This window comes from Eptesicus fuscus, chromosome 14 (genome assembly GCF_027574615.1).
Source record: "Eptesicus fuscus isolate TK198812 chromosome 14, DD_ASM_mEF_20220401, whole genome shotgun sequence".
NCBI lineage: Eukaryota > Metazoa > Chordata > Mammalia > Chiroptera > Vespertilionidae > Eptesicus > Eptesicus fuscus.
This window is the reverse complement of record NC_072486.1, coordinates 39466440-39494363: the sequence shown is the minus strand read 5'-3', so window position 1 is coordinate 39494363 and position 27924 is coordinate 39466440. Positions and strand designations below refer to the sequence as shown.

The following is a 27924-nucleotide window of genomic DNA, read 5'->3' as shown; positions in this document are numbered from 1 at the left end:
TCATAACTATTGCCAAGTAATTATACACTTGTCACAAAATATACCATAAATTGAACCTTTATGAATCTTAGCATAAAGTGGTTCAAATGTGAATGCTTAATGAATCCAGAAAATAATGAGAAAAAAATACTCCGTAAGCTCCCGACAAATCGCTCTCCGCGGGTGCATCCATTGTGTTGACTAGAGAAAATGTACTTCAGCCCTCCTGCCCTTGGACTGTGTTCATAGCCAAGGTTTTATTAACTGGCATTAAATTTCCTAGAAATTGTGCAAAAAATGACAAATTCATTTTGCCTCATGAAGGAAAGTGTTCTCTTCCTACTTTGACTTTTTAAATAATATGAAAGCCTGCACTTTTAAAGGCCATTGAACAAAGATATGGGAGATATGTATTTCTAGATGATAAAGCTATAACATAATGAAAGGCTTAGGAAACACAATGATATGTAGGCTGTAAGTCAGTCACTTTCCAATCACACATCTCACTTCAATCCAGAAACTCTTACAACAATATATGAGTTTATTTCCAGTCACATAGTGGCTAATTTATGGCTCTGCCAACAATGCCATTTTAATTAATTTTATTCATCTTATTTCTCTTTTCTCTGCTCCTCATATCTCATCTGTTTGCATTGCCTAGATTTTAATTAAAAAAACCTCTCCTCTCTAAGGAGCAATCTGAAGTGGCAAAAAATAATCACTTAAAATATTACAGTCATTAAAAAATTGGCTGTGGTGGAAGCCATGCATTTTCAATTTTCCTACAAATGATGTTTTAGCTTCCTTTTAAAGTGCACTTTGTATCTGAATTGTCTGCCACCAGCCAGCTTGGCTATCAAAAACGGTCTTCCAGCTGGGTGGGCTGAGTGACAACTCCTTAATGGAGGAAATGGATGGCTCTCTGCTCATGTGGAGGGAAGGCATACCAGGCAGATTTCATTCCATCTGCCACCAGCTCTCTGCAAGCTGGCATTGCCCAAATGCCCAATATACTCATTTCAACAAAAAGGATATATAGTAAAAAAAATAAATTGCCAGGCTACAGATGCTTGAAAGAATCATCAGGGCCATTAGACCCCGGGGAGATAATATTAAGAGGTGCCTTAGTGTTCATCTTTGATAGAAACCTAATTAAGCTATGGTGGAGGTGATTGCAAGTACTTTTACAAGTACAGAGGTGAAGCCATTAACATTTTCAGCAGCGTATAGGGAACAACCTTAGAAAAATGCTATCCTGAATTGCGGCCAAGGACTTGTTATATTGAGGAATTTGCACTGATGTTTCCTGTTGATGCTTTTCTGAATGGCAAATTCTTGTCACTTAGTTACACTGTGTTCTGCTTTTCAAGTAAAGGAAACCCATATAACAGCAAAGTAGGAAAATATTTTTGATTGACAAATACAAAGACTATGTTTATGGAATTTTGTTAAATAGTCAGAGCCATTTATTAAAAATTTAAGTGTACATTTAAACAATTTTAAAGGAAAATTTGTCATCCCAAAGCTATCATTTCACTTATTAAGAGACTATCATGTAGATTTAAACTATATAAATCATTTGCTTATGATGGCATAATAATGCCATAACATAAATAATTGTATCAAAATTAGTAAAGAAATTTACATGAGTTTATAAAACTAGGAAATTAAGCTATGTGGTTATGATTCATATTCATAAGGGATTTTTTTGTTGTTTATTGATTTTAGAAAGAGAGAATAAGAGAGATACCGATTTGCTGTTCCATTCATTTATACATTCATTGGTTGATTCTTGTATGTGCCCTGACCCAGGTTCAAACCCACAACATTGGCATATCGGGACAACACTCTAACTAACTGAGCTACCCTGCAGGGCCTTTTAAAATTTTTTTCATTTAAGGAATTTTTAATAATTGGATATCTTCAGTACTTAAAAGTATCAAGTGTATGTCATTGGTCAATGCAAAAATAATGCAACAAAATCAAAATAATTATAATTAATGTATGTTAGGAGGGCTAGATATAGAAAGAAATATTTGGAGCCCATCTATAAAATTTATACTTTTATTTTACCCAGAATAAATGCCAATTAGTTACCTGATATATACTCATCACAATCAAAAGCTCTAACTCAGGACATCACATGCTATTTATAATCATTTTCTCAAGAAAACCTGATAGATTTTTTTACTATACTCAAAATAAAATAATCCTGACTTCCAAAATATTGTTGTTTTTAACATAACAAGAGATCATTTAACTGTCTTTTAAAGTTGTCTAGGTTTTAATTGTTATTTCATATAAATGACATGAGTTTGAATAAATGCTGAACAAAAACAGCTGGCTATTAAAATCACTGAGAGCAATTTTCTGGAATTCTTTTCATAGTTTCAATGCACATTTTGTTTGGATTTTAACATAGTACATTGATGTTATACAATGCATCTGTAAGAGAAGTGGCAACAGACATCTTGCATTATTAAGTTTTCCTGTCTCAGAAGAATGTTTGGTAATCTGCCAGAATTTGGAGGGCTTTTACATTTCTAATTGATGGTCTATCTGCACTAAAAATGAATGAGTATATGCAGTGCCTACCATATTGTATTGTGGGAACTATTCATTTATATTTTACTGAAGGTTTTAAGTTGATCTTAAGAATTTTAATGACTATTCTAATGAGAAACACAATAAAAATAGATTTAATTCCTGGCTGGTGTGGCTCAGTGGTTGAGCATCCACCCATGAACCAAGAGGCCACTGGTTTGATTCCCAGTCAGGGCACATGCCCAGGTTGCAGGCTCAATACCCAGTAGAGGATGTGCAGAAGGCAGCCAATCGATGTTTCTCTCTCATTGATATTTCTATATCATTATCCCTTTCCCTTCCTCTCTCTCAATAAAAAAATAGACTTAAATAGCCTTCAATTTCACTATCAACTATTACTAAAAGTTTGGAATATAATGTCTTTTTTTTTTTGAAAATGCACATATTCAGAAATAAAATAATTTTATTACAACACTGAAGAGTTTTAAGAAAGCACTTCCACATAATATTATTTGTGCTTCTAACATCATCTCTAGAAAATAGATATTATTGGTCTTATTCTATAACTTAAGAAATAGGACAAAAAGAATTAAATGACTTTTACAAAACCATGTTGCCATTAAGCAGAGAAATGTGTGGGAACATGCCTTCTGACTCCAATCCTCAAATTCCTTGATGCATAGTAACTGAATTTTCATTTCTTGTCATCTTGATTATTTTTGGTTTCCAGTTCTTTGTTTTCTTCAGGTGCTTCATTCCTTTAGGTGCTAAATTAATTAAGGTAAATTCTAGGAGAAAGTTCCAACAACCCCTACCTAATCAAGCAGGCCATGGAGTCCCATCAGATGCAGAGGTGCAATATCAAACACACAGAGGCCAGGGACTCCATCTCAATCCAAATGCATTAGGAATAAATTCTCAGTCTGGAGAGCATCTGGGAAACAAGACCATTTCTAAGACATTGAGCCATCTGGGACCAATCCTAAAATAGAATTAGCAAGGAACTCTAGCCCGACCAGCATGGCTCAGTGGACCCATGAACCAGGAGGTCACAGTTTGATTCCCCATCAGGGCACATGTCCAGGTTGCGGCACTCGATCTCCAGGAGGGGGCATGCAGGAGGCAGCCAATCAATGATTCTCATCATTGATGTTTCTATCTTTCTCACTCTCTGAAATCAATAAAAAATATATATTTTAAAAAACAAACAAGAAACTCTAACTTGCTTTGTAATTGTCTTAGGAATCCTCAGAAATGAGAACCCCAAACTGGCCCCAACCCTTCGCAAAATTCTTAAGTATAGGGCCTATACTTAATCAGCTTCTCAGGTGGCCCATTCCTGCTCAAAAGTTTGAAGAATTCACCAGTTTTACAGACTATCCCCTATTTAGTAGTCCTTATATTAGCCTGCCGGCTCACATCACCCTTACTTCAAACTTGAAAAACATAGGGTTCCACTCAGAATGGCTGAGGCAGAAATCATATCTGATCTCCTCAGTGTGGTGGGGAGCAGAGCAAGCCATCTGTGTGAGTTCAGTTCATCTGCAGGCCCTGCCACCCAGGAAATGGCAGCCCTAACTTGTGAGATGGAGAAGGTTGAGCCACCTCCTCCTGAAAGGCCACTGTTTACTTTGGGTGTGTCACACCCTTCCTTTGATTATGTGGCACTGAACTAACTAAGACTGAAGAAGAGAATATTCAAAAAGCAATACCCTTTTCCCTCCACACCCAAAGGACACTGGATCTACTTGGGAGGGATAATAAAGCTAACTGTGACTCTTCCCTTAAACTTGACAGACAGGATTAGGGTGTTTACCATCCAAAATGAACCCTAACTGACATAAACCACTGCCCTGTGTGTCTTCATTTAGATTCCGTTTTAAGTATTGTTCTTTTACTACAGATTGGTAAAGAACAGTTTCTTCCCTATAGGAATAATAAAACTACAAAAACTAAACCATTTTATCCTTCAGGGAAACTTGCCAAAGACAGATCATGCTAATTTTTAGATTCTACTAGTATGAAAATTGGTTATTCAAAATGAGTGTTACATTTTTTCAGGTTGCTTTCTTCATACTTGATATGATAAATATTACTTGTATTTCCTGTGCTGGCACTATTGCAGTTATAGTGACAAAAGTATATATTTACTAGAGAATTTTCAATAATTGTACAATTACAAGTGGTCTATTAAACTACCAAATGTTTTGTAACAGCAAAATAACTAACATAAAGATCATTTAAATATACTTTATTTTCCCAAAACATTAAGACATTTTAATGTTGTAAAACAACTTTAACAGCATGCTAATTTTATAATGGTTTCATCTTTTACATAAAATTTCAACCTCAATTTCATTAAAATATGTATTAGATATGTTAATAATATAAATTTGGAGGAGGAGTGAAACATAATTATGTACAACACAGAGTCTTAAAATATTAAACAATTCTGCCCTGGCCAGGTGGCTCAATTGGTTGGTGTGTCTACCAAAAATGTTGCAGGTTTGATTCCTGGTTGGGACACATGTCTAGGTTGTGGGTTCAATTTCCAGTCAAGGCGCAACCGATCTATGTTTCTCTCTCTCTCTCTCTCCCCATTCCTCTCTCTCCAAAATCAATACAAGCATATCCTGGGTGAGGATTTTATATATATAGGAAAAAAAAATAAAAAATTAAATTGATGTTTAGCCAGAAATGACCAAAGTTTTATGTTAAGCTAGTTATTGTTTTTATTACACAAATACATCCTTTTAAATTGTAATATAAATTATTCCATTTTCACATGTATAAGATTTTATGTATGCCATTCCCATGGTTAATGACAATGTATTGTTTGCATTGATATCAAAGTTCTTATGTTGCTTCCAGATAAACATAGGCCACAGTTGTTCAGGATTCCAGAATGTGAAGATAACTGTGAAACTTACAGCTCAGTGGATTTATTATTAAAGAAGTTATCTGTGTTATTCTACTTAGCATTTATTGTCTTTACGGGATGCACAGTAGTGGAGGATGCTTCGGCTTTTCATAGCTTAACAGTTTCTATTTACTGTTAAATAAAACAGAATCCTGGTTTTGATCAATGTGTGTGGGTTAAAGATTGCATGTAATGATCTCAGTTTAGAATCTATAAATAACCTGTATTCATTGTGTTGTGAAGAAGATTCTCTGACAGGAGATACATTCCACACACAACAGTATATCTAAGATGATAAGATCCAATGGATGTGCTATGAGGTGATTCCCCCAAGATCATATGCTTTTTTGACTCTTTTGAACTTACAGGAGCTTCTGAAAGCTTTATTTACTCTTTCAGTGTAGTAGTCTGAATCCTCCCCCAATTGATTTTACCAGCATTAACCAGCTTAATTGTCATAAAACATTTGTTTGCTCACATCATTCCTCCATTCTAGACTACCACTGCCAACAGAATATTGTAGAGATCTCTTAGACTACCATTTAAGATCCTTTGCTGTCAGGCTAAAGTGTAATTCTGAAAATCATGCCTACTTATCACCTTTGTCATTCATTTATTTGTCATCCAACTTGGATTTTGTTTTTATTTTAAAGGCTGTTGAAGTCCTACTCATTTATGAAGCCTGCTCACCTACACCAGCCCCCTGATACAGTGACTTCTACCCTCTCTCACTCATCAGCACTTACTATACGTTGCCTGGCATTGAGACCTATCTTTGATATGTCTCACCTAGACTGGGATTTTTTTTTTTAGAGCAAAGAATATATATTATATCACTTCATTACAAACCCCTTTCTCCCAGTACCTTTGTTAATCTCTTCTATTACTGAGTTCTCCATGAAAGATTAATTTAATACCTGAAAAGGCATAGCCGTATCATTCACTCATTGATTTATTTAATTGTTGAAAGAATACTAGATATATTTTAATTCCTACTATTTGCCAAGCACTGTGCTAAGACATGGACTACAACACAGAATAAAATGGACATGATCCTTGCCCTACAGAACTTACTTTTACTGTGCATAACTAATATTTTCTGCCCAACTACTTCTCTTCACATCTATTTCATTTTAAAAATATATGTATATAACATAAAAGAATGTTTGATCTTTTATTTATTAGCATTTCTCTCTATATAACTTGTTACCAGGAATTATTAATGCAAATTTATCACATTTTTTAAATACTCAGTTTACTCAGCTCCAGAGTTTGCTCTTGCCTTTGACTATTCACTTTAAGTTGAAAAAATGTTAAAAAATTATTATAAGAAATTTTTTTTGTAAAACTAGTGTTCTTTTGGAGAATAACAAAGTTTATGATTTCTCAGCACTTCTTAGATCTGGCCAGAAACTTTTACTCAAAAGGTGGCTGAGAATATATGATCATATCAGGGATTACTTTGACCTTTTCTATATTCCATGTTTTGATTAGCTGGCTAGTCTACTCATATCCCATTTACAGACAAATTGTGGAAGATTTGAATGACAAGCTAGAACTATATGGAATAATGAAAAGGTCAGTGCAATTTAGCCCATAACCACAGTATTGAAAATATATGACAAGTCATTATCACACTTAATTTCTACAACAAGGACTATGCTGAAGATGGGAAATTACTCCAATTAAAATATTCTTGTTTCATTCTGAAGGCTGAGGTGGCAGAGATCAAATGGCCTCTTGACTCCTTTTTTTATAATAACTTAATAAGTTAGAAAGAAACTGTAATTGAATTAACAAGACAAAAAAAAGAGGTAACAAGCTCTTTTGACTTGAGAGTCCATCATAGAGGGAATAATATAATGACTTTTCTAAAAATTCTAATTATACATCAGTAAGACAGATTCAGCTACAAAACCAATTCAACAGCCACCCCATGCTCTCTTTTTATCTACAGCATAGCTGTCAGTCAGATGGGAACTCCATTTATTTCCATGGAAATGAAGGCAGTGAATTTAATTTTGCAACCACCCGGGATGTAGATCTTTCTACAGAGGATATTCAAGAGCAGTGGTCAGAAGAATTTGAGAGCCAACCTACAGGGTAAGTAATTGTTATCTCCCATGCTGTGTAGAGCACTTACATTTATTCCACTCACATATTTTAATGCATATTGTTAAATAGCAAAGCATAGCTAAATCAATACTGATGATTCTTAGAACAGATAAGGGTTAAGTTTAACCTAAATATTTTTTATTAGTAATCAACTATTTTTATGCATATTAAAAATTGGTGATTGTAAATACCTTTTATCTTCAGTTGAAACACTCATATTTTATCTTTGTTTATTCAGTTTTTACTGGGAGAAAGTATTTTTTTCAATCTGTATAGAATATAAAATCTTTTCACGACTATTATATTGAGAATTTCAGTTGTCTCCATGAAATCTGAGGTTTATCAATGCGATTATCTGATTTTTGATGGTTCTGATCTTTAAAAGTTGTTGAGGGGGTAAAATTTATCTTTGAGATATTAGTAAAGGAGGAATATGGGGTTGAGATTGCAGTAGAAGAGAAATGAAGATATGAGAGTGTTTTGGTGGCACTATTTTCTGGCCATTCTGAGATATGTGCTTTCTTCTGGGTCCTATGTTCTAAGATATCTCATATTAATCAAGCAGCATTTTCATAAGTTCACATTTAAAAATATTAATAGGTTCAGAAAATCAAAATTTATAAGGTAGTGTAAGTGGGGAAGAAAATCTAGAAATTTTCTGGTTCTCACCTAGCTTTGTTTTTGCAATAAGTACATGTAATCAGTACACCAGGTCCCATTGTTTAGTATATGTTTTCTAATACTACAATGAGAATAAATGAAATAGCACTAAATGTAATTTCATAATAAATATGAAACAGCAGTCATTTGATTGTTAACTGTGAGAAGCTTTTCCATAACACATCTGAGATATAGTCATGTCTCTCTGTTCACAACAAGTTAAATCAAAACTGGATGGAACATCTAAGTGCCTGAGTGGCAAGAAGGCCAATATTGCTCTCTTGGGCTCCCCACTTCCTGTGCATTGCCCAGGAAGTGCATTCAGGCCCAATAAGAGGGAAATCTGACCAGCAGCCTGAGCTGCCACTGCTGCTGCTACTCCTTGGGGCCACATCGGGGTCTTTTACTGCTGAAAGCTAGGTTTCTGTTGTGGCTTACAGCTGTTCTTTCTTGCCCCAGGGAAGTCTGTGACACCAGGGAGGGTTAGGCCTCTGAAGGAGATTGATACTTTGAGGGACCCCACACCTTCAGGGGCCTACCATTGACCTCTATAGGCCTAGCACTGATGCTCAGGCCTTCAGTCCACAAATTCCTTCTTCTCTTAGGCTCCTGTCACTCCACTATCTCCTTGAGAGACCAGCAACTGCTGCTCCTCTTTTCATCTCCAGGATCTACTCAGGCATTAGGCTGCTGTTTTGTTGTAACCCTTACACTACACAGGGCTCATTCCACGCCCCTCACAGACCAAAGGGCTCTAATGGGGCCCAGAACTTTGACAACGTACGCAAGGCATCTTTACCTACCTTCTGGAGATAAAGCATCCATCACCAGCAAAGCATTCTTTCTGACCCCGATACAAAGACCAATTCAAATATTCTTCCTGATTATGTAGTTTGACTGCCTATGAGGGGGTCCCAGATTTTGAAGCAGAAGAGATTTGCTGATCTCCACTCCTTCATTTCTCCAAGCTTAGGCCACTCATCCAGCAGTGAAGAGTCTTCCTCTTCAGTGAGGGCCACATCTCAGTGATACCCAGCCCTCGTCCCAGTAAAGCAGAGAAGCAATTTTCATCTTCAGTGCTACCATGTCCTCTCCCTCTCCCTCTCCCTCCTGTCTCCAGTAAAACTTAGTCTTCATTGCCACTTACTCTTTTTAAATACACACACACACACACACACACACACACACACACACACACACATCTTTATTGATTTTAGAGAGCAAGGGAGAGGGGGAGAGAGATAGAGACATCAATGATAAGAAACAATCATTGATCGGTTGCCTCCTGCATGATCAGGGATCAAGCACGCAACCCAGGCTTATACCCTGATCAGGAATGGAACCGTGACCTCCTGGTTCATAGGTCGATGTTCAGTCACTGAGCCACCATGGCCAGGGCAATGCCACTTACTCTTACTGTTTTGAGGAGAAAGAAATTTTATTTTTACCTATTTTATCTCCCACAGTTCCCTTTTCCTCTTTTTTTTTTTTTTTTTTTGCATGTAGTATCATGAAGTCCTGTTTATAAAGGAACAAAAGAAATCCCCTCTACTAGTAACAGTGGAGATAAACTCACAAAAAAACCCATTCATGAATTAATCTTAGAAAGCAATTGTTTTGCTATTAGGAGAAATTAAACATTTTTAAAAATTAATGTACTGGTCCAAAAACATCTGGTAATATATAAATGTCAATTAACAGATCAGACATTCCATGTTCACAGAGCACTAATGATACAAGAGAATCCATGGCTAAACCAAATAATCTTCCAAAACAAAACAAAACAAAAAGAACTAAAAGTATTTGTGCCTAAGAACTCTATCATTTCACTTATATGTGGGATATGAAACTGAAACTCATGAACATAAACAGCAATATGGTGATTGCCAGAAGGAAGGGGGTGGAGGAAAAAGGGGCTCTTAATATAAGGTGACAGGAGAAGATTTGCCTTTGGGTGATAGGCACATAGTGCAATATACAGATCTTGTAACGTAGAAACTCACACCTGAAATCTATATGTTCATGTTGACCAATGTCACCCCTATCAATTTAATAAATAAAATAAAAAAATAAAAGTATATGTGCCTTAAAAAGAAAAAAAGCTAAAATCAGTATGGACACAGATGAACATCAGAGTAATCTCTATTCCCTCTGTGACTCGGTGGTTTCAACTATGCCTTTGGACATTCCTCTGGACTAAGGATGTATCAGGGATTGATTACATACAGTTCAGAGGCTGATGCTTTCAAGCTATGGCATTGTCAGCAGGTTTCTTATCCAATAACATGGGATAATGTGCTTGACAAAAACACCTGTGCCGCTCTAATTGGCACACAACTAATCACCTAAGTTCTAAAAGTAGTTTGTTCTAACACCACACCGTGGCTTATTTGGAGCTCTTCCCCCAGGATATCAGGCCACACACCCAGAATTACCTCACTATGCTCCCATCTGGTGCTCAGTTATTAAGAAGGCATTATGATGTAAAGGTATAAAAGGATAATGACAGGATCTAGCATATTCGGCGTTTGGGGTGATGATAAAAATGCTGGTTTAGTCTACAGTGATGTGTGTGCTCCCTCCCCGCACCCTCCCAGTCCCAAATGCTATTTGATTGGTCTAGGAAAGAATGCTGCTATAATAATTTTTAATCATAGCTTTGGGAGGAAAATTGTGTCACAAAATCAAATTAATGTGAAGCATTTTTACCTATGGTAAAAGCTGACAAAGGAAAATAGATTAGGATTCTGGTAGTGAAATTCTTGATGTGTTTTGTTTTCTCAGCCAGGTTTACAGAATATTTGTCTCGTTCTCCTCAAGCATCTCTGCCCACATAATTTGTCATTATAAGCTCACCTGCCTAAGTAGGTAGAAAACAGATGATATTTAGAGTAACCAATTGAGTTGATTTAATTCTGTAGCTTTGAGGTCAGGTTTTTAAATAATTTTAAAATTAAATTATTTATATGAGTATAATATTTTCATCTCTTTTAACTGTTTTCCTCCCATAAGAAATATGGGAGAGAAAATAAAAGATGTGGTTCTCTCTAATAATATTTTGAAACCTTGCACCTGAATAGCAAGAAAAAAAAGGGAACTACTAAGCCATTATGACATTTTTTGGAACCCACTTTTACAAATATCCCTGTTTTCCGACCATTGAATCCAAGAATTTGATCTTAGATCACAAGGATGCGAGAACGGTTTGCCTTTCATATCACAACGCTGTCCCAAAGCCAGTTGTTGAGTTTAGTCTTTCAAAGTGGGATTTTAAAGTCTTTTTTCTTTTCCCTAAAGAAGACACATCTGCTCTTCTGCAAGCGAGAAACGTTAATAGATACACTGCTAATTTATGCCAGTCTTTATGAACTGTGGCTTAACCTTACAAACACATCATTTAATTAGCAACCACCATAGCTTACCTAGCCGAGGCTGTCCTCAGGTGGGTGGGGGCTTTATGGAAAATGCATTACTATAATATGGAATTTGTATACTTGTCTTTCATTCCAAAAGCAAACATTGTATGTTTTTACTATTCAGATACTATTTTTTCTTTTTTTAAAAAATTTTATCTTTATTGTTGAAAATATTGTAGATGCTCCCCTTTTTCCCCCTGACCCCCTCCACTCACACCCTACCGCACCCCAGGCTTTCACCACACTGTTGTCTGTGTCCATGGGTATGTATAGATGCATATAAGTTCTTTGGTTGATCTCTCCCACCCCACTCCCAAATACCTTTTTTAAAAATATATATATTTTAGTGATTTTTTTACAGAGAGGAAGGGAGAGGGAAAAAGAGTTAGAAACATCGATGAGAGAGAAACATCGATCAGCTGCCTCCTGCACACTCCCTACTGGGGATGTACCTGCAACCAAGGTACATGCCCTTGACCAGAATCGAACCTGGGACCCTTCAGTCCACAGGCCGTCGCTATATCCACTGAGCCAAACCCGTTAGGGCCCAAATACCTTTTTAAAATATCTTTATTTTGTCATCACCGGAGTATTCATGTTAAAGAGAGCAACTCTACAAGTGCAATGAATATTAGAATAATTGAATCAAAACAGCATGTTCCAGTCTTCCCTACCTGCCCCAAATCCTTGGAAATTACAGAAAATTATGCTCGTGCTCAGTTGGTTGAGTGTTGTCCCATGTACCAAAGGTCACTGGTTCAATTCTGGGTCAGGGCACATGCCTGGGTTGTGGGCTCGATCCCCAGTAGGGGGTGGGCAGGAGGGAGCCGATGGATATTTCTCTCCCTCTCCTTTCCTCTCTCTCTAAAATCAATAAAAATCATATTTAGAAAATGAGCAAATGAATTTATAATAACACTATAAACCAGAATTAGGAAGGATTACACACACAAAAGAAAGTGAGAGGAGGAAGGGGTTTGGTGGAAGGAGGAAACTGTAGCCCAAAACACATGTTGAAAAAGACCCTACCAAGGGTGTCCCAGTGCTGCTCCAGGTCAGTGATGCTGGACACAGAGCAGGAGGGGATTCTTTTTTTTTTTTTTAATATATTTTATTGATTTTTTACAGAGAGGAAGGGAGAGGGATAGAGAGCTAGAGACATCGATGAGAGAGAAACATCAATCAGCTGCCTCCTGGACACCCCCCACTGGGGATGTGCCCGCAACCAAGGCACATGCCCTTGACCGGAATCGAACCTAGGACCCTTCAGTCCACAGGCCTGACGCTCTATCCACTGAGCCAAACCGGTTTTGGCAGGATGGGATTCTGAGGTACTGCTGTAGTACCTGCCAAGTAGGTGAGCCCTCACTACACCCACTTCCAAGCAGGGGTCTTTCCCCGTGAGCAAGCAGTGAATGTGGACCCTTGGAATGGAAAAGCGGGGCAATGTCAGGTGGCTGGAAACCTCAAAGGGAATGCAGGGCCACCATGGCAGTCTCCAGCCAAGGGCACATCTGCCTCCCCATCACTGGGCGCAAAGGCTCCACAAGTAAGAGAGAATAGTAGAAACAAATTTAAGCAAATGACCCAAAAATCGTCAAATCTGAGTAAAATCAACTCCGAACTAAAGAACTAAGAGCTGAGGAATTAGAAGTAGCGGACTATACAAATGAAGATTTTTATGAGAAGTATAATTAATATCCTCAGAGGGATAAGTGGTCATACTGCATTTGTGAAATAAAAAGATTTTATAAGGACAAAAAATAATATGTGAGAAATGAAGCTTTATGATTGTTAAAACAAACTTAAAGAATTTTCTCCCCCTGAATATCAGTATAAATGAAGAGCAAATTAATGAGTTGGACATTTGAGTCTTGGGATATTCCCAAAACTAGAGTCATTAGATAAAAGAAAAGGAGATGTAAGTTATTTGGGGGGGGGAGGGAAATTAAACATTAAAATAGTTGGACTTCTAACATTAGAAATAATAGGACATCCAGAAGGAGAAATCAGAGGGAATATTCAAAGACTATTTATTATTGAAGGAAAGTTCCTGAGATTTAAGAAAGAAGAAGGAAGCAAAAAACCTCTAAATGAAAATGGTTAGCAGAATGAATGGAAAAATACCCAATTCTAGACCATCTGAGTACAAACTTTGGAGTACTGATAAGAAAGGAAGTCCTAAGAGCTTCTAGTTGAGATTCATTGTACTTTCCTTGGTAGCATTAAGCATAAGTTTTAAAAAATGAAGAAGTTATTTTAATTTCTGAGAGAAAATTATTTAGAACATAAAATTCTTCTCCAGAGAAATATCATTCATGTCATAGGGAAAATGAAAACCTTTTTCAATTGCATAAGGTTCGGAAAGTTTAACCTCTCTGAATGAATTACTGGAAGGTGTATGCCTGGATATTAACTCTAAAGGAAGATGAGAGATTCAAGAAAGAGTAGTGCACAAATAAGCTCATCTGGCCAGTGTTGCTCAGTGGTTGAGCATCAACCTGTGAACCAGGAGGTCACAGTTCGATTCCCAGTCAGGGCACATGCCCGGGTTGCAGGCTCAGTCCCCAGTGTGGGGCACGCAAGAGGTAGCTGATGGATGATTTTCTGTTATCATTGATGTTCCTATCTTTCTCTTTCTCTCCTTTCCTCTTTGAAATAAAAATGTATTTTTTAAAAATCAATAGAAAAAGTATCCTCGGGTGAGGATTAACAAAAAAATGGTATTTTATGCAACAGTATATCTGCAGCACTTTGCACAATGTATGGCACATAATAAGCTATCCAAAAACTTAGAAATTAGTTGTTATCCTAACTATAATTACTATCAGTAATGGGATATGAGCAAAGTGGTGTTCAAAAAAATTTGCTCATATTTATTAGTGATATATATGCAAGAAACACAAACAGAATTAAAAAGGCCAAGAAACCCCTAAATAAACCAATAAGTAGGTCATTATGAAAAAAGACAATACTAGTTAAAATGATAATTGGATATTTTTAAAACCCTGAAGGTGCTAAAATGGATCAGCGTAAACTTGTTGCACACTGTTAAAAGACACATATTACTTCTTACTTGTTTTGTTTTGTTTTTGACCTGGGTTCTAACATTGCTTTCTATTTAAGCAAATTATTTTTATTTTTAAAGAGTATAAATAGTAATTTTTCTAATTAAAAAAATCTCTATATGTTAGCTACGTATGCTAAAAATTGTTCTGGAACTCCTTCATATGAATTGTAGATCCTTTTTAAATTGCAGCACATTTGCACAACATCTATGTTCTTGGCACTGCCATTCTTGAATTGGTTTTTTGCTCCTTCCCCCTCTACAAACCAGCTGTCCATATGAGCCTCCAACTGGCTCCCTAGCTGAGAGGACCTTCTTTACTGAAGTCAAATGGAAAAAGAGGTTGAAATATTAATTCTTCTGAAGTGCTTTGATTCCTGACTTCCTGGGTCATTAGCCAGTGATAGGATTTTCCTGTTGAAAATGTCAGAGTAGGTTGCTAGCACCAAAATGTTCATATGCCTACTTCGTATGTCTTTGTTTTCCATATTTCCTCCTTGGTAGTGCACCTCATCAACACTGGCCACCAAACAGTCCTGAATATCTAAGAGTTTATGTGAAGCAAGAGCAGAACTCTCACACCTTCAGAACCTTAGCTTGAGGTTATCTGTGCTTTAGAACATATCCAGGGGCATTAGAGAATTGAGAATGTAATTCCTCAGGCCCAGAAAGTGGGATAAATAATATACAGGCAGTCCTCGGGCTACGTCTGAGATCCATTCCTATGGCGCGACGTAATGCAATTTTTTCCGTAAGTTGGAACCCACCTACATAAGCACCTATGTCACTTGCATGGAGCCCACATACACAGCAGTAATGAAGTGAAACAGTAAAAAAAAAATTTAAAGAAAGATAACAATTCCTGACCTTTACTTGTGGGTAAATAAATAATAAAAAACATAAAGCACATATGTACATACGTCGAAATGACAGAACTTTTTTTTTATAAATACTGTAAATGGGAGATGGCAATGTAACCACAAAATGACGTAAGTCGAGTCCAACGTAACCCAAGGACTGCCTGTAACTATCTATTACTATATTTTTAAATTAAATAATAGACTAATGACTAAATATAGCTTGGCATGTGCATAATAAAATATTACCTGAAAGAAGAACAAAGTTGGAGGGATTACAATACCAGATATCAAACTGTATTATAAAGCCACTGTTCTCAAAACTGCCTGGTACTGGCACAATAACCGACATATAGACCAGTGGAACAGAACAGAGAACCCAGAAATCAATCCAAGCCATATGCTCAATTAATATTTGACAAAGGAGGCAAGAGAATACAATGGAGTCAAGACAATCTCTTCAATAAATGGTGTTGGGAAAATTAGACAGATATATGCAAAAAAGTAAAACTAGGTCACAACTTACACCATACACAAAAATAAATTCAAAATGGATAAAGGACTTAAATATAAGATGGGAAACGATAAAAATCTTAGAAGAATCCATAGGCAGCAAAATATCAGACATATTTCATAGCAGTGTCTTTACCAATACATCTCCTAGGAAAATGGAAACTAAGGAGAAAATAAACAGATGGGACTACATCAAAATAAAAAGCTTCTGCACAGCAAAAGAAACTATCGACAAAACAAGGGAGCCCACTGCATAGGAAAACATTTGCCAATGTTACGTCTGATAAGGGTTTAATCTCCAAAATTTATAGGGAGAACTCATACAACTTAACAAAAAGAAGATAAATAGTCCAATCAAAAGATGGGCAAAGGACCTAAATAGACACTTTTCAAAAGTGGACATACAGAAGGCCAAGAGACATATGAAAACATGTTCAAAGTCACTAATCATCCAAGAGATGCAAATCAAAACAACAATCGGTACCATCTCACACCTGTCAGAATGGCTATCATCAACAAATCAACCAATGACAAGTGCTGGTAAGGATGTGGAGAAAAAGGAACCCTCGTGCACTGCTGGTGGGAATGCAGACTGGTGCAGCCACTGTGGAGAACAGTATGGAGATTCCTCAAAAAAGTAAAAATGGACCTCCCATTTGACCCAGTAATCCCACTTCTAGGAATTTATCCCAAGAAAACAGAAACACCAATCAGAAAGGATATATGCACCCCTATGTTCATAGCAGCACAATTTACAATAGCTAAGATTTGTAAACACCCTAAGTGTCCATCAGCTGATGAATGGGTAAAAAACCGGTGGCACATCTACACAATGGAATACTATGCTGCTGTAGAAAAGAAAGAACTGTTACCATTTGCAACAGCATGGATGGACCTGGAGAGCATTATGCTAAGCAAAATAAGCCAGTCGGAGAAAAATAAGTATCACATGATCTCACTCATTTGTAGAATATAATGAACAACGTAAACTGATGAACAAAAATAGATCCAGAGACATAGAAGCATCGAACAGACTGTCAAACCTCAGAAGGAAGGCAGGGGAAGGTGGCAGGTGGTGGGGTGGGGTTGGAGGGATAAGAGATCAACCAAAGGACTTGTATCCATGCATATGAGCATAACCAATGGACGCAGACAATAGGGGTTGGGGGCATGTGCTGGGGTGGGTGGGAGCAGGTGGGGAGAGGTCAATGGGGAAAAAAGGAGACATATGTAAAACTTTCAAAAATAAAGAATTTAAAAAATATATATTACCTGGCCTGTTTATGTAGAGCCAATAACCTGGAAAATGTGTGCATTATTAATGTAAGTGAAAAAGGGCAGAATATAAAAACATATACAATATTATCACAACTATCTGGAAATATACATATAGAATATTAGAAGTAAATACACTAAAATATTAATTGTGCTTGTGCTTGAATCTGGAATAGTGTGATTATGGGTGATTTTTTCTTGTACTCTTTATATTTTCCAATTTTTCAATAATGAGAATATTATTATAATAAAAACAAATAGAATTTCTTTCTTTAAACTTCAAAAAATATTTCCAACTGTACTTTTTTAGAATGACTTATGCAGGTGTCCTTTCAAGGCCTTAGGCTTCACTTGTGTTACGAGTCTTTCCCTAATTAAAAAAATAAAAATAAAAGGCTAGTTAGTAGTGGCAAATGCCTCCTACATAAGACAGAATACCCAGAATTCCAACACACCAGCAAGATATAAAAAAGATGCCAGAGGGCATACAAGACATCCTGGGAACAAACTTCCATTCCCATCGTTGGCCTTGCTGACTTTTTTCAAATGGTCAGAGAGAGAGAGTAATCTCTGAGCCACTGGCTTATTCCCTCCAACTTCCAGCCCTACAGTCTTATTCCACTACCATCCATACCCTATTAAGATAACTGCTGTATAAATTTGTTCTGAAGAGCCCTTTCAAGAAATATATTTTAAAACAGCTCATCTAAAATTATAGAAAAATATTTGAGCACAGACAGTGGTTTCCTCGGGTCCGCCATAACTCAGTCTCTAATAGATGATTTAATAAAGAGAGCAAAGTGCAAACTATTAGTTATATATTTTAAAGACATTGCTTGCAAAGTGGGACACGCCTGCAACTGACTCAAAATGTCTTTCTTAAAATTTAATGCTATCTAGTGGAATGAAATTAAGACAAAATTAATATTAAATCAAATCAAACAATTTTATATTGGACTCCTTGTTCCAGGGAGATAGTATCAAAGAATCTTATATATAACCTTTGAAAATCAAAACTGCATATATATATACACACACACACACAAAACAAAACAACCCAATCTCCATTATAGCCCTTTCAATGTAAGTTGATGCTTTGGGTAAAAATGGGCTTCAAAATTATTTAGAACAGTTTGAGCATCTTCTTGTTATTTTCTATAAAGTATTCCCCCTGTCCGACCAGAAGAATGATGTTACCCCTGATTAAAATCTTTGTCACAAATACTTATAAAGCTGAGGGGGATTTTAGCTAAGCTTATAATTCAGGGTCAGTGAATTGAAGATATATTGCCAATCTAAGTTAACATTGTATTAAATGGGCCATGTTTTACAGACATGTTTATTTAAAGCAAACTCTACTTGACCATGCAGATAATATAAAATTAAAATAAATTTAGGGGCCCAGATAGATTGTGGCCAAAATCTCAATACAAAAGACCAAGCTATACTAATAAAAGGGTAATATGCAAATTGGTCACAACGTCCTCACAGTAACAACTGAACAGCAGGCTGCGTGTGGCGACCAGGCTGGCAGGGGGGTTAGTGAGGGATGACCAAACAACTGAACAGCAGGCTGCATGGGGCGACCAGGCCAGCAGGGGGGTTAGCGAGGGATGACCAAATGACTGAACAGCAGGCTGCATGGGGCGATCAGGCTGGTGGGGGGGCCAGTGAGGGGCAACCAGGCCAGCAGAGGGGGGCAGTAAGGGGTGACCAGGCTGGTGAGGGGGGCAGTGAAGGGCAACCAGGCCAGCGGGGGGGGAGGGGGCAGTGAGGGGTGATCAGGCTGGCAGGCAGAGGCGGTTAGAGGTGATCAGGCAGGCAGGCAGGTAAGCAATTAGGAGCCAAAAGTCCTGGATTGTGAGAGGGATGTCTGACTGCCGATTTCGGGCCACAACTGGCAGTCGGACATCCCCTGAGGGGTCCCGGATTGGAGAGGGTCCAGGCTGGGCTGAGGGGACCCCCCCCTCCTGTGCACGAATTTTGTGCACCAGGCCTCTAGTAGATAGATAAAACACAATCTTTCAGCTAAATACCCCCTTGCTGAAAGATATTTAAGCAAAAACACTTTTCATACTGTACTGCAACTTTATCCAGGATTGTTTCTCTGCTTATTCTAATATGAAAAAAATACTCAGTATAAGTTAGACATTTCTTTTAATTGCCGTTTTCACTTATTTTAAGACAAAAAATAGCACTACATTTTACAGGGAAGAGGGGGGAACAGGAAACTAACATTGATTGGGACTATAATGTCTCAGGCAATACATTCTTTTCTCTAAATATTCTCCAGTGCAGGTTATATTTTTGGTCTTATTAGTGAGAAAGCTGAATGCTGTCTACCATTCTAAAGCCAATATTTTCATTCATGTTAATCCAGCAAGGAAACATAATATCTATCTATATATATATAAAAGCCTATGCAACCGTTACAACTGAACAACCAGAATGACCAGTCGACCAATCGCTATGATGTGCACTGACCACCAGGGTGCAGGCGCTCAATGCAGGAGCTGCCGCCTGGTGATCAGTGCACTCCCACAGCCAACCTCCCTCAGCCCCTCCCCCTGGTCTGCCAACTTCCCGCAGCCCCTCCCCCCGGCTGGCCAACCTCCCATGGTCTCTCCTCCTTGCCGATTGCCCCCCCTGATAGGCCCTGATCGGGGGGCCGATAGGCCAACCTCCTCGGGTCCCTCCCCCCAGCCTGCTGGCTTCCCTCGATTGCCAGCCAGGCCAAGGGACCCCACCCATGTATGAATTTGTGCACCGGGCCTCTAGTGTGTAATAAAAATCTGAATAAAATTGAACTTCAGTGAAATACAGTAGAACCAGATGAAGAAAGTAATTTTTGAAATGCAATACCTGCAGGGAAGCCTTCAAATAGAGCTCATCCTTTACCTTCACCTAAGCTGTCTGCTAGAGGGAAAGCCTACCAATGCAATGGATGTGGAGAAGGCTTCAGTCAAAGCACACCCCGTGCTAGACATCACAGGACTCATACTGGAGATAAACCTCATGAATATAAATTAATGTGGAAGGGTTTTTACCTCTGGTACATCCTTTATTAAATATCAGAGAATTTATCCCAAGTAGAGACCTTATGGATATTAGGAATTTATTCAATCTCAGAGAATTCATAGTAGATTAAAAACCTATGAATTTGGCAAATGTGGGATCTTATAGCCAGGCTTTATTCCATATCTTAGTTCAAACCTAAAGTTGCTAACTTGATTTAATATATTCTGAAAAATATAATAAAACAATTTTTCATAAATCTGTCACCTTTAGAACCATTTGCCAATAAGAGTAGGAAAAGATCTCTGATTAAAATATAAGACCTTTATTGCCTATGTTAATATTCTTAGTATTTTCATCAACCTATAATGAGATCATTTAACTTTTCATTCTGAATTATAATGTATATAAATTAAATGCCTTTTAAAATTATTTTATTTGAATATTATTTGCTTTTTTAAAGCAAATGTTTAAAATAAAAAAGTCCCTCTTGCATATCACATTTCCAACAGTTAAAATGTTGGTATCCTATCTCATAAAGAGGGAATATGCTAATTGACCATCATGTCCTCACAAAGATGGTGGCACCCACAGCCAATAAGGAGGGAATATGCTAATTGACTGTCATGCCCTCAAAGAGGGCATTGTCCACAGCCACAAGATGGCAGCACCCAAGTCCCCTCAGTCCCACCGGGGGAACAGGTGCATGGTATGGCTGGTCCCATCCCTGGGCAGGTCCGGCCGCTCCGCCCACCTGCCTCTGAAGTTCCCCAGTCCCCTCAGAGGTGTGATGGGGGCGTCGCCTTCCCCTGATCGCTGGGTCGACTCCCGCCCCTGAGGCATAGGCAAGCCTCGGATGACAGCTGCCCAGCCACCCAGGGATGGCCTGAGGTGCAGGCAAGCCTCAGATGTCAGCTGCCCAGCCACCCAGGGCCCTCCCAAGGCACAGGCAAGCCTCAGATGTCAGCTACCCAGCCACCCAGGGCCTGCCCAAGGCTCAGGCAAGCCTCGGATGTTGGCTGCCCAGCTGCTCAGGGGGCGCCGAGGGGCAGGTAAGCTTCAGATGGTGGCTGCCCAGGCACCCAGGACCGCACAAGGCTCAGGTAACCAGGGTTGGCTGAGGCTTTTGCTGCCAGCAGTGGCAACAGCAGAGGTGTGATAGGGGCATCACCTTCCCCTGATCACTGGGTCGACTCCCGCCCCTGAGGGCTCCTGGATTGTGAGAGGGGGCAGGCCGGGCTGAGGGACCCCCCCCGCCCCGTGCATGAATTTTCATGCACCAGGCCTCTAGTCCTCTATAATAAAAGGCTAAATGCAAATCAACCAAACAGTGGAACGACCAGTTGCTGTGATGCACACTGACCACCAGGGACAGATACTCAACACAGGAGCTGCCCCCTGGTGGTCAGTGCACTCCCACAGGAGGAGCACTGCTCAGCCAGAAGCCAGGCTCATGGCTGGCAAGCACAGTGGCGGTGGCAGGAGCCTCTCCCGCTTCCACAGCAGCACTAAGGATATTCGACTGCCGGCTTAAGCTCGTCAGTCAGACATCCCCTGAGGGCTCCCAGACTATAAGAAGGTGCAGGCTGGGCTGAGGGACTCCCCCGAGTACACGAATTTCGTGCAACAGGCCTCTAGTGTGTGTGTGTGTGTGTGTGTGTGTGTGTGTGTGTGTGTATGTATGTATGTGTATATATTGGCATATATTCATTCCCACTTTTCTATGACTGTACCAAAAAGAGAAACTGACCAGAATTTCATTTTTTATCTAACCACCCCTATTAATAGACAAAGAATATTGTAATAAAAATTTTTATTGAAATAAAAATTCCTAAAATGAAATTTAGAGAATCAGACATGTATGTATATATATACATATATATAGGGTGTCCCCCAAAAATGTATACACACACTTTGAATAATTATAAAGGCAGTATTTATTAAAATACATTTCATTTTTAAAATTGAGCGATATCAGCTGTGAAAATGTGTATACATTTTTGAGACATTTATGTATATATGTAATTTTTTTATAGTTACTGCCAAATTTCTCTTAAAGAATATATATGATCCTTTTTTTAGGCTCATGAAGGAACATTTTGTTTAACTTTAGCTTTATTAAGATATAATTTAAATTGCTGTATAATTGACTGAGAAATTTAAAATTGTAAGGTAGTTAAAGTGTACATCATGATGATCTGATATATGTATATATTGTGAAAGAGTTTCCTCCATTTTTCAGTTGACATATCATCGCCTCATATATTTATCTTTTTTTAACTTTTGGTAAAAACATTTAAGTTCTACTCTTTCATATCATTCTTAAAAGGATTCATATTTGAGCTGATTAAAGCAATTTTATTCTCAAACCATTCCAAAACAGCTGATAGGGGGAATCATCAGCTTTCCAGTGAAGAAACTGCTTAAAATATATATATATATATCCCTTTTTCTTGACATAAAAAATAGGAAGTTGTAGTTTAAAAATACAAATTAAATATTATTGTGATCTTGCTACCTCTAAGGGGAAAACGTTGCCTTAAGGCATTTTATTGATTATAAACTTTTTTCTGTGTTCCAGCTTCGCCCCACTCTATAATAAATAATAGATACCGCTGTTTTTATAATAAATAATTTGGGGACTTTATTTTTAGAGTTAGTCATCAAAGAATAAATATAAATTGCTATGTTGTACAGAGCCCTCCCCCCTAGGCAGACATTTCTTCAAATGCAGTTCACATAGAACCACATTTCCTTGGAGAAAACATAATTTAAACCATAGAGAACTAACACTCCTTTTCAGGGAAATGCTCATGCCATCCTAGATATTGCTAATATTGTGGAGCTCTTCCAATGCCACTGCTGGCCTCAAAGATTTGGTTGTCATTTACTTTCATGTAATTGTTAAATTAGGAGAGATTCATAGACCATATTATTTTTGTAACTGGAATTAACCACAATTTTGCAACCTTAGATCAGAAGTCTAAAGTCCAAAAGTGAACTTCCCTCAGTGATTGATGGAGCTCCAAGATCCCCTGAAGGATACTTTGCCTTCAGCTAAGTTCAAGCCAGTGTTTATAGAAATTCATAAATGAATGAGCTTGTGCTACAAAAGGCTCCTTCTGAATTTTTAATAAATGCAGGATAATTTATTCAAAGTGATGAGACTTTTACAAAATTATTTTTCAGATTTCTCTCTGCTTCTTTCTCTTCAAAGTGGACTGAACTTTCCATTTCACTTTATTATAAATATTTGGGTTGATAAAGAAAATAACTTCACTTTTTAACTTCCAATAGATAATGGAAAAATAAAGACCAATGTAGAGTAAAATTGAAATATGTTGGACTTTAAAGATTGAAAAGAAATGTACAGTCTGAATTATATCTAACACAACTCTGTGGTACAGGTCATGAAAATAATCCATTTATATTAATCTATAAGTTATTCAACTAATAATTAAGAGAAGAAGACTACTAATCTCAATTCTCACTTGAATAAAAGGTTCTTTAAATCCATGACAATGCTATCTTTTTAATTTAATTTTTAACTTTAAAAATGCTCTAACATATATAAATGCCTAAAAACAGCCATCAAATGCATCATTTGTAACCTTAACTTATTTTGTAGATCAGTAGTCTGAGTGGTTTAATTGTGATAAATGAAGATCAATGAACCAGTGTGAAATTTTCTTGTATGAGTCAAGAGAGATTCCTGGTTAATTGACAGTGGTCAAGTACTATTAAGAGCTTCCTCAAAGTTATTTATTGTGTTCCTGAATGATTGAAATAATCAATTTAAATGCAAAATAATGGGCATTTTCTCAACATTTTGATCACAAATCTATTATAAACTGGAATAGTTCAACATAATTGTCCTGACACAGTATCCTCTATAGAAATGTAACTACTAAAATAACAGTGAACCGAGAGTCAGAAGATCTCAATTTCAGAACCAAACTGGCAGTTACCCTTCGCCAAGTCACTTACCTCTGTGTGCCCCAGTTTTCTCCATCCATAGGCAAGTTAGTTGTGTGACTAACAATGGCAAAATTAGACATGACCAGAAATAAATACTAAGGAGAAATAAGAGTTTTTATATAGTATTTTATTCTCTTCTACATATCCAAATGCCTATTTGACAAGACCCAATTTAAATCACATATCCTTTTTTTTGTGCCAGATAATATATAGCTTTTCTTTTTATAATTTTTAATGTGGAAAACACCACATGAGTACTTGTGACATTATGGTACTATTTTCTATGGTCCCCTGTTTTCTTATTTGATTTCCCACCTCAACTATAAGTACTTTGAGAATAAAGACTACCATTTAGTAGACACTCTATACATAGTATTGATTAAATTTATCCTTCTATGGAAAAAAAACATAATTGTGAATAGAATGTGTTTAAACATTTGTTCATTATCAACAGACTGACAAATCTCAGAGGGAAGAGTTTAATCAAAGAACTTATATACATTTATGCATTATCCATGGACACAGACAATAGTGCAGTGAAGGCCTGGGGAGGAGGTAGGGTGGGGTGGAGGGGGTCAATGGGAAAAAAATGGGAACATCTGTAATACTTTCAACAATAAAGATCAATTTTTCAAAAGTTTGTTCATTATCTAAAATCTGTAGTACCGCATTTTGTTTCAGAATTATCCAGTACTAAGTAAATGTTCTTCATAAAAAAGAATAGATTGTACTCTTTAAACCTTTGACTTAATCTTCTAATTCTTAATGATTCTAATTTTTTTTAAGGTGGGACATCTTGGGCGCTGTCATTGGTACGGAATGTGGAACAATAGAATCAGGTTTATCACTTGTCTTCCTCAAAGACGGGGAGAGGAAACTATGCACTCCGTACATGGACACTACCGGTTATGGGAACCTGAGGTTTTACTTTGTTATGGGTGAGTACATTTTGAACAAATTTCATTGACCTAGGGCAGATTCAAAGCCAGCACCTCTTCCTGAGGAAGTAAGAGTGTTTGTTGTCTACAGTATAAAATGCAAGTTCAGGAAATATGAGTTCTACTGATTGAGCAAAATCCTGTGATGCTCACACCTGCTTCAGACGAGCCCTGCTGGAACCATCCTGTAAGAGAGCTAGTCCTGGCATGCTATGACTAGGCCTGAAGACAAAATGCCATAATACCTTCCTCACCGCTTCCTCGATGGTCAAGCTGAAAAGACCATGGGAAAGAACTGAGGACAAAGTCACTCCCTTGTCCAAAGCCCTAGCTTCCAAAAAAACAACTATCTAGCTGAGTCATTTGTTTTCATGGGGCATCCTTTTTTTATTATGGGAAGCCACGAAAAAAAACAGGTTTATAATACTTTATAGTGCTTTATTATTCTTTACTTCCTAATAGGTTGGCAAACACATAAAAAGGTGTTTATAAGACGGGTTTTTCTTCAAATTATTGTAGAGCAAATATTTAGAAGTTCGGAAAAATACTCAAGGGGGATTTAAGGGGTAAAATTTGTGACCTCTCAAATTTATCATTTTCGTCAACAACAGCCACAGTTGCATATTCTTTCACTGGATGTCATTCCAGAAATGTGAGTAGCTGTCACATGCCTTCTTTTGTTGAATGACTGGAAAAGCACAGGCAACACCTGGAAGTTAGACAGGAAATAAACATTGTCAACCTTTGATCTTACTGACATAGATGTCAGTCCATCAGGACAAACAGTGTAGGCTTTAGCACTGGCTGTTACTTCTCGTACATTCTGCATTTCCTACAGTTCAGAGTGGCACATTAAACTCTAGAGGGTATCATGATCTCAAACACAAATGCCTGTGTGATGCTACCTCATTTTCAATAATGATCTGTTTGGTAAGAGGGAAGTTATATAACATATAATAATGTAATGGAAGTTATATAAATATATAAAATATAATGTAGTCTTCCTATCATAAAAATATCCTCACCTTGACTCTGAAATTATTTGTATATTTAAAGACCTAGAGCTTAATTCCTTTAAATAATTAGAATTCAAACTGTCTCTCATTCCATTAAGTGACTCCCGGGAAACCTTAAGCCCCCCCCCCCCCCGCCCCAAATTACAATAAACATTTGATATGACAGTCTAATTTAAATATCTTCTCTTTATACCATTTTGACATAATATATTTGAAATCTTGATTTTTCCCCCTATTGTGAATCATAGTCAATCATAGAAATCAACTCAATTCAGTGCCATTACATAAGAGAGTGTCATCTTTAGGTGAGATTAAGACATCTTTAATTCTTTCTACAAAGAAGATTATTAGTGAATCAGTTAAAATAATTTTTACTATGAGGTGAAAATTCAATTGAATGAGCCCAATGTACATTATCCCAAATAAAAGTATCTCCATTCAATTAAAAAAATTAATGATGTTCTGGCCAGTGTGGCTCAGCTGGTTGAGCATCATACCATGCACCAACAGGTCGCTGGTTCCATTTCCAGTCAGGGTGCGTACCCAGATTACAGGTTTGATCCCTGGTCTGGGTGTGTGCATGGGGCAACTGATCAATGCTTCTCTCTCACATTGATGTTTCTCTCTCCCTCTCCCTTCTTCTCTCTCTAAAATCAATAAAAACATATTTTTTAAATTAGTAAATTCCTATTGAATTTAAAGAGCACTGAGCTAAAATATATGGAGATTACAACTGGGAAAAATGGCCCCTAACTCACAGAGTTGCTTATCAGTGAGTTCATACCTGAAAAGTCCTCAAAACAGTGCCTAATAGCCCTAGCCAGTTTGGCTCAGTGGATAGAGCATGAGCCTGTGGACTGAAGGGTCCCAGGTTTGAATCCAGTCAAGGGCACATGCCTGGGTTGTGGGCTCAATCCCCAGTAGGGGGCTTGCAGGAGGCTGCCATTCAATGATTCTCTCTCATCATTGCTGTTTCTCTCCCTTCCTCTCTGAAATGAATAAAAATATATATATTTTTAAAAAGTGCCTACTAAATAGTTAAGACTTAATATATCTTCATATTTTATTATAAAGATTACCTATACAGAGTTCTTGTCCACACATGCCATCTATGAGAGAGAATGCAGTGGGCTATAATGGAATGAAAATGCTGTGAAAGTGCAGGGAAGCTCTGGGTAATTGGAGTGGATTAGGGTAAAGCTTCATGGAGATAGTGTTTGAACTCAGCCATGAAGGGTGGACGTGATTTAAATTTAAGGGGAGACATTAGAATCTAAACCAACATTTTGAGAAAAACCACAAGGAAAAAGTACATGGCATGTTTGGAACTAGGTGATTTTCCCAAAATAAATGAATGGAAAGAGACACAATGGAGCTAGAGAAGCAAATTGGAGACAGAACAGTGATTTTCTTTAATATCATACTAAGGAGTTTGAGTTCTCTTTTTCTAGGTCACATGGAACCATCGGATGATTCCTGTCAGTTCTGTAAAATATTTTCATATGTGTTTTAGATAGATAATTCTGGAAGGAGTAGGAAGTAAAGACTGAAACAATGAGAAATTAGAAGACAGGAAACCAGTCAGATAGGGTAGGGTTGGCAGATTTGGGGAAGGGAAAGCCTATTTAAAT

General features: G+C 37.5%; 1 protein-coding gene across 2 annotated transcripts in view; it reads left to right on the top strand.

Annotated features, from left to right (window-relative positions):
* Positions 1-27924, top strand: part of RELN (reelin) — a 455662-nt gene that overhangs the window by 252838 nt on the left and 174900 nt on the right. For both annotated transcript variants that reach the window (XM_008149850.3, XM_008149843.3), the window contains exons 11-12: positions 7401-7546; positions 25126-25277. In XM_008149850.3, the coding sequence (XP_008148072.2) occupies positions 7401-7546; positions 25126-25277 (298 nt within the window). The remainder of the gene's footprint in view (positions 1-7400; positions 7547-25125; positions 25278-27924) is intronic.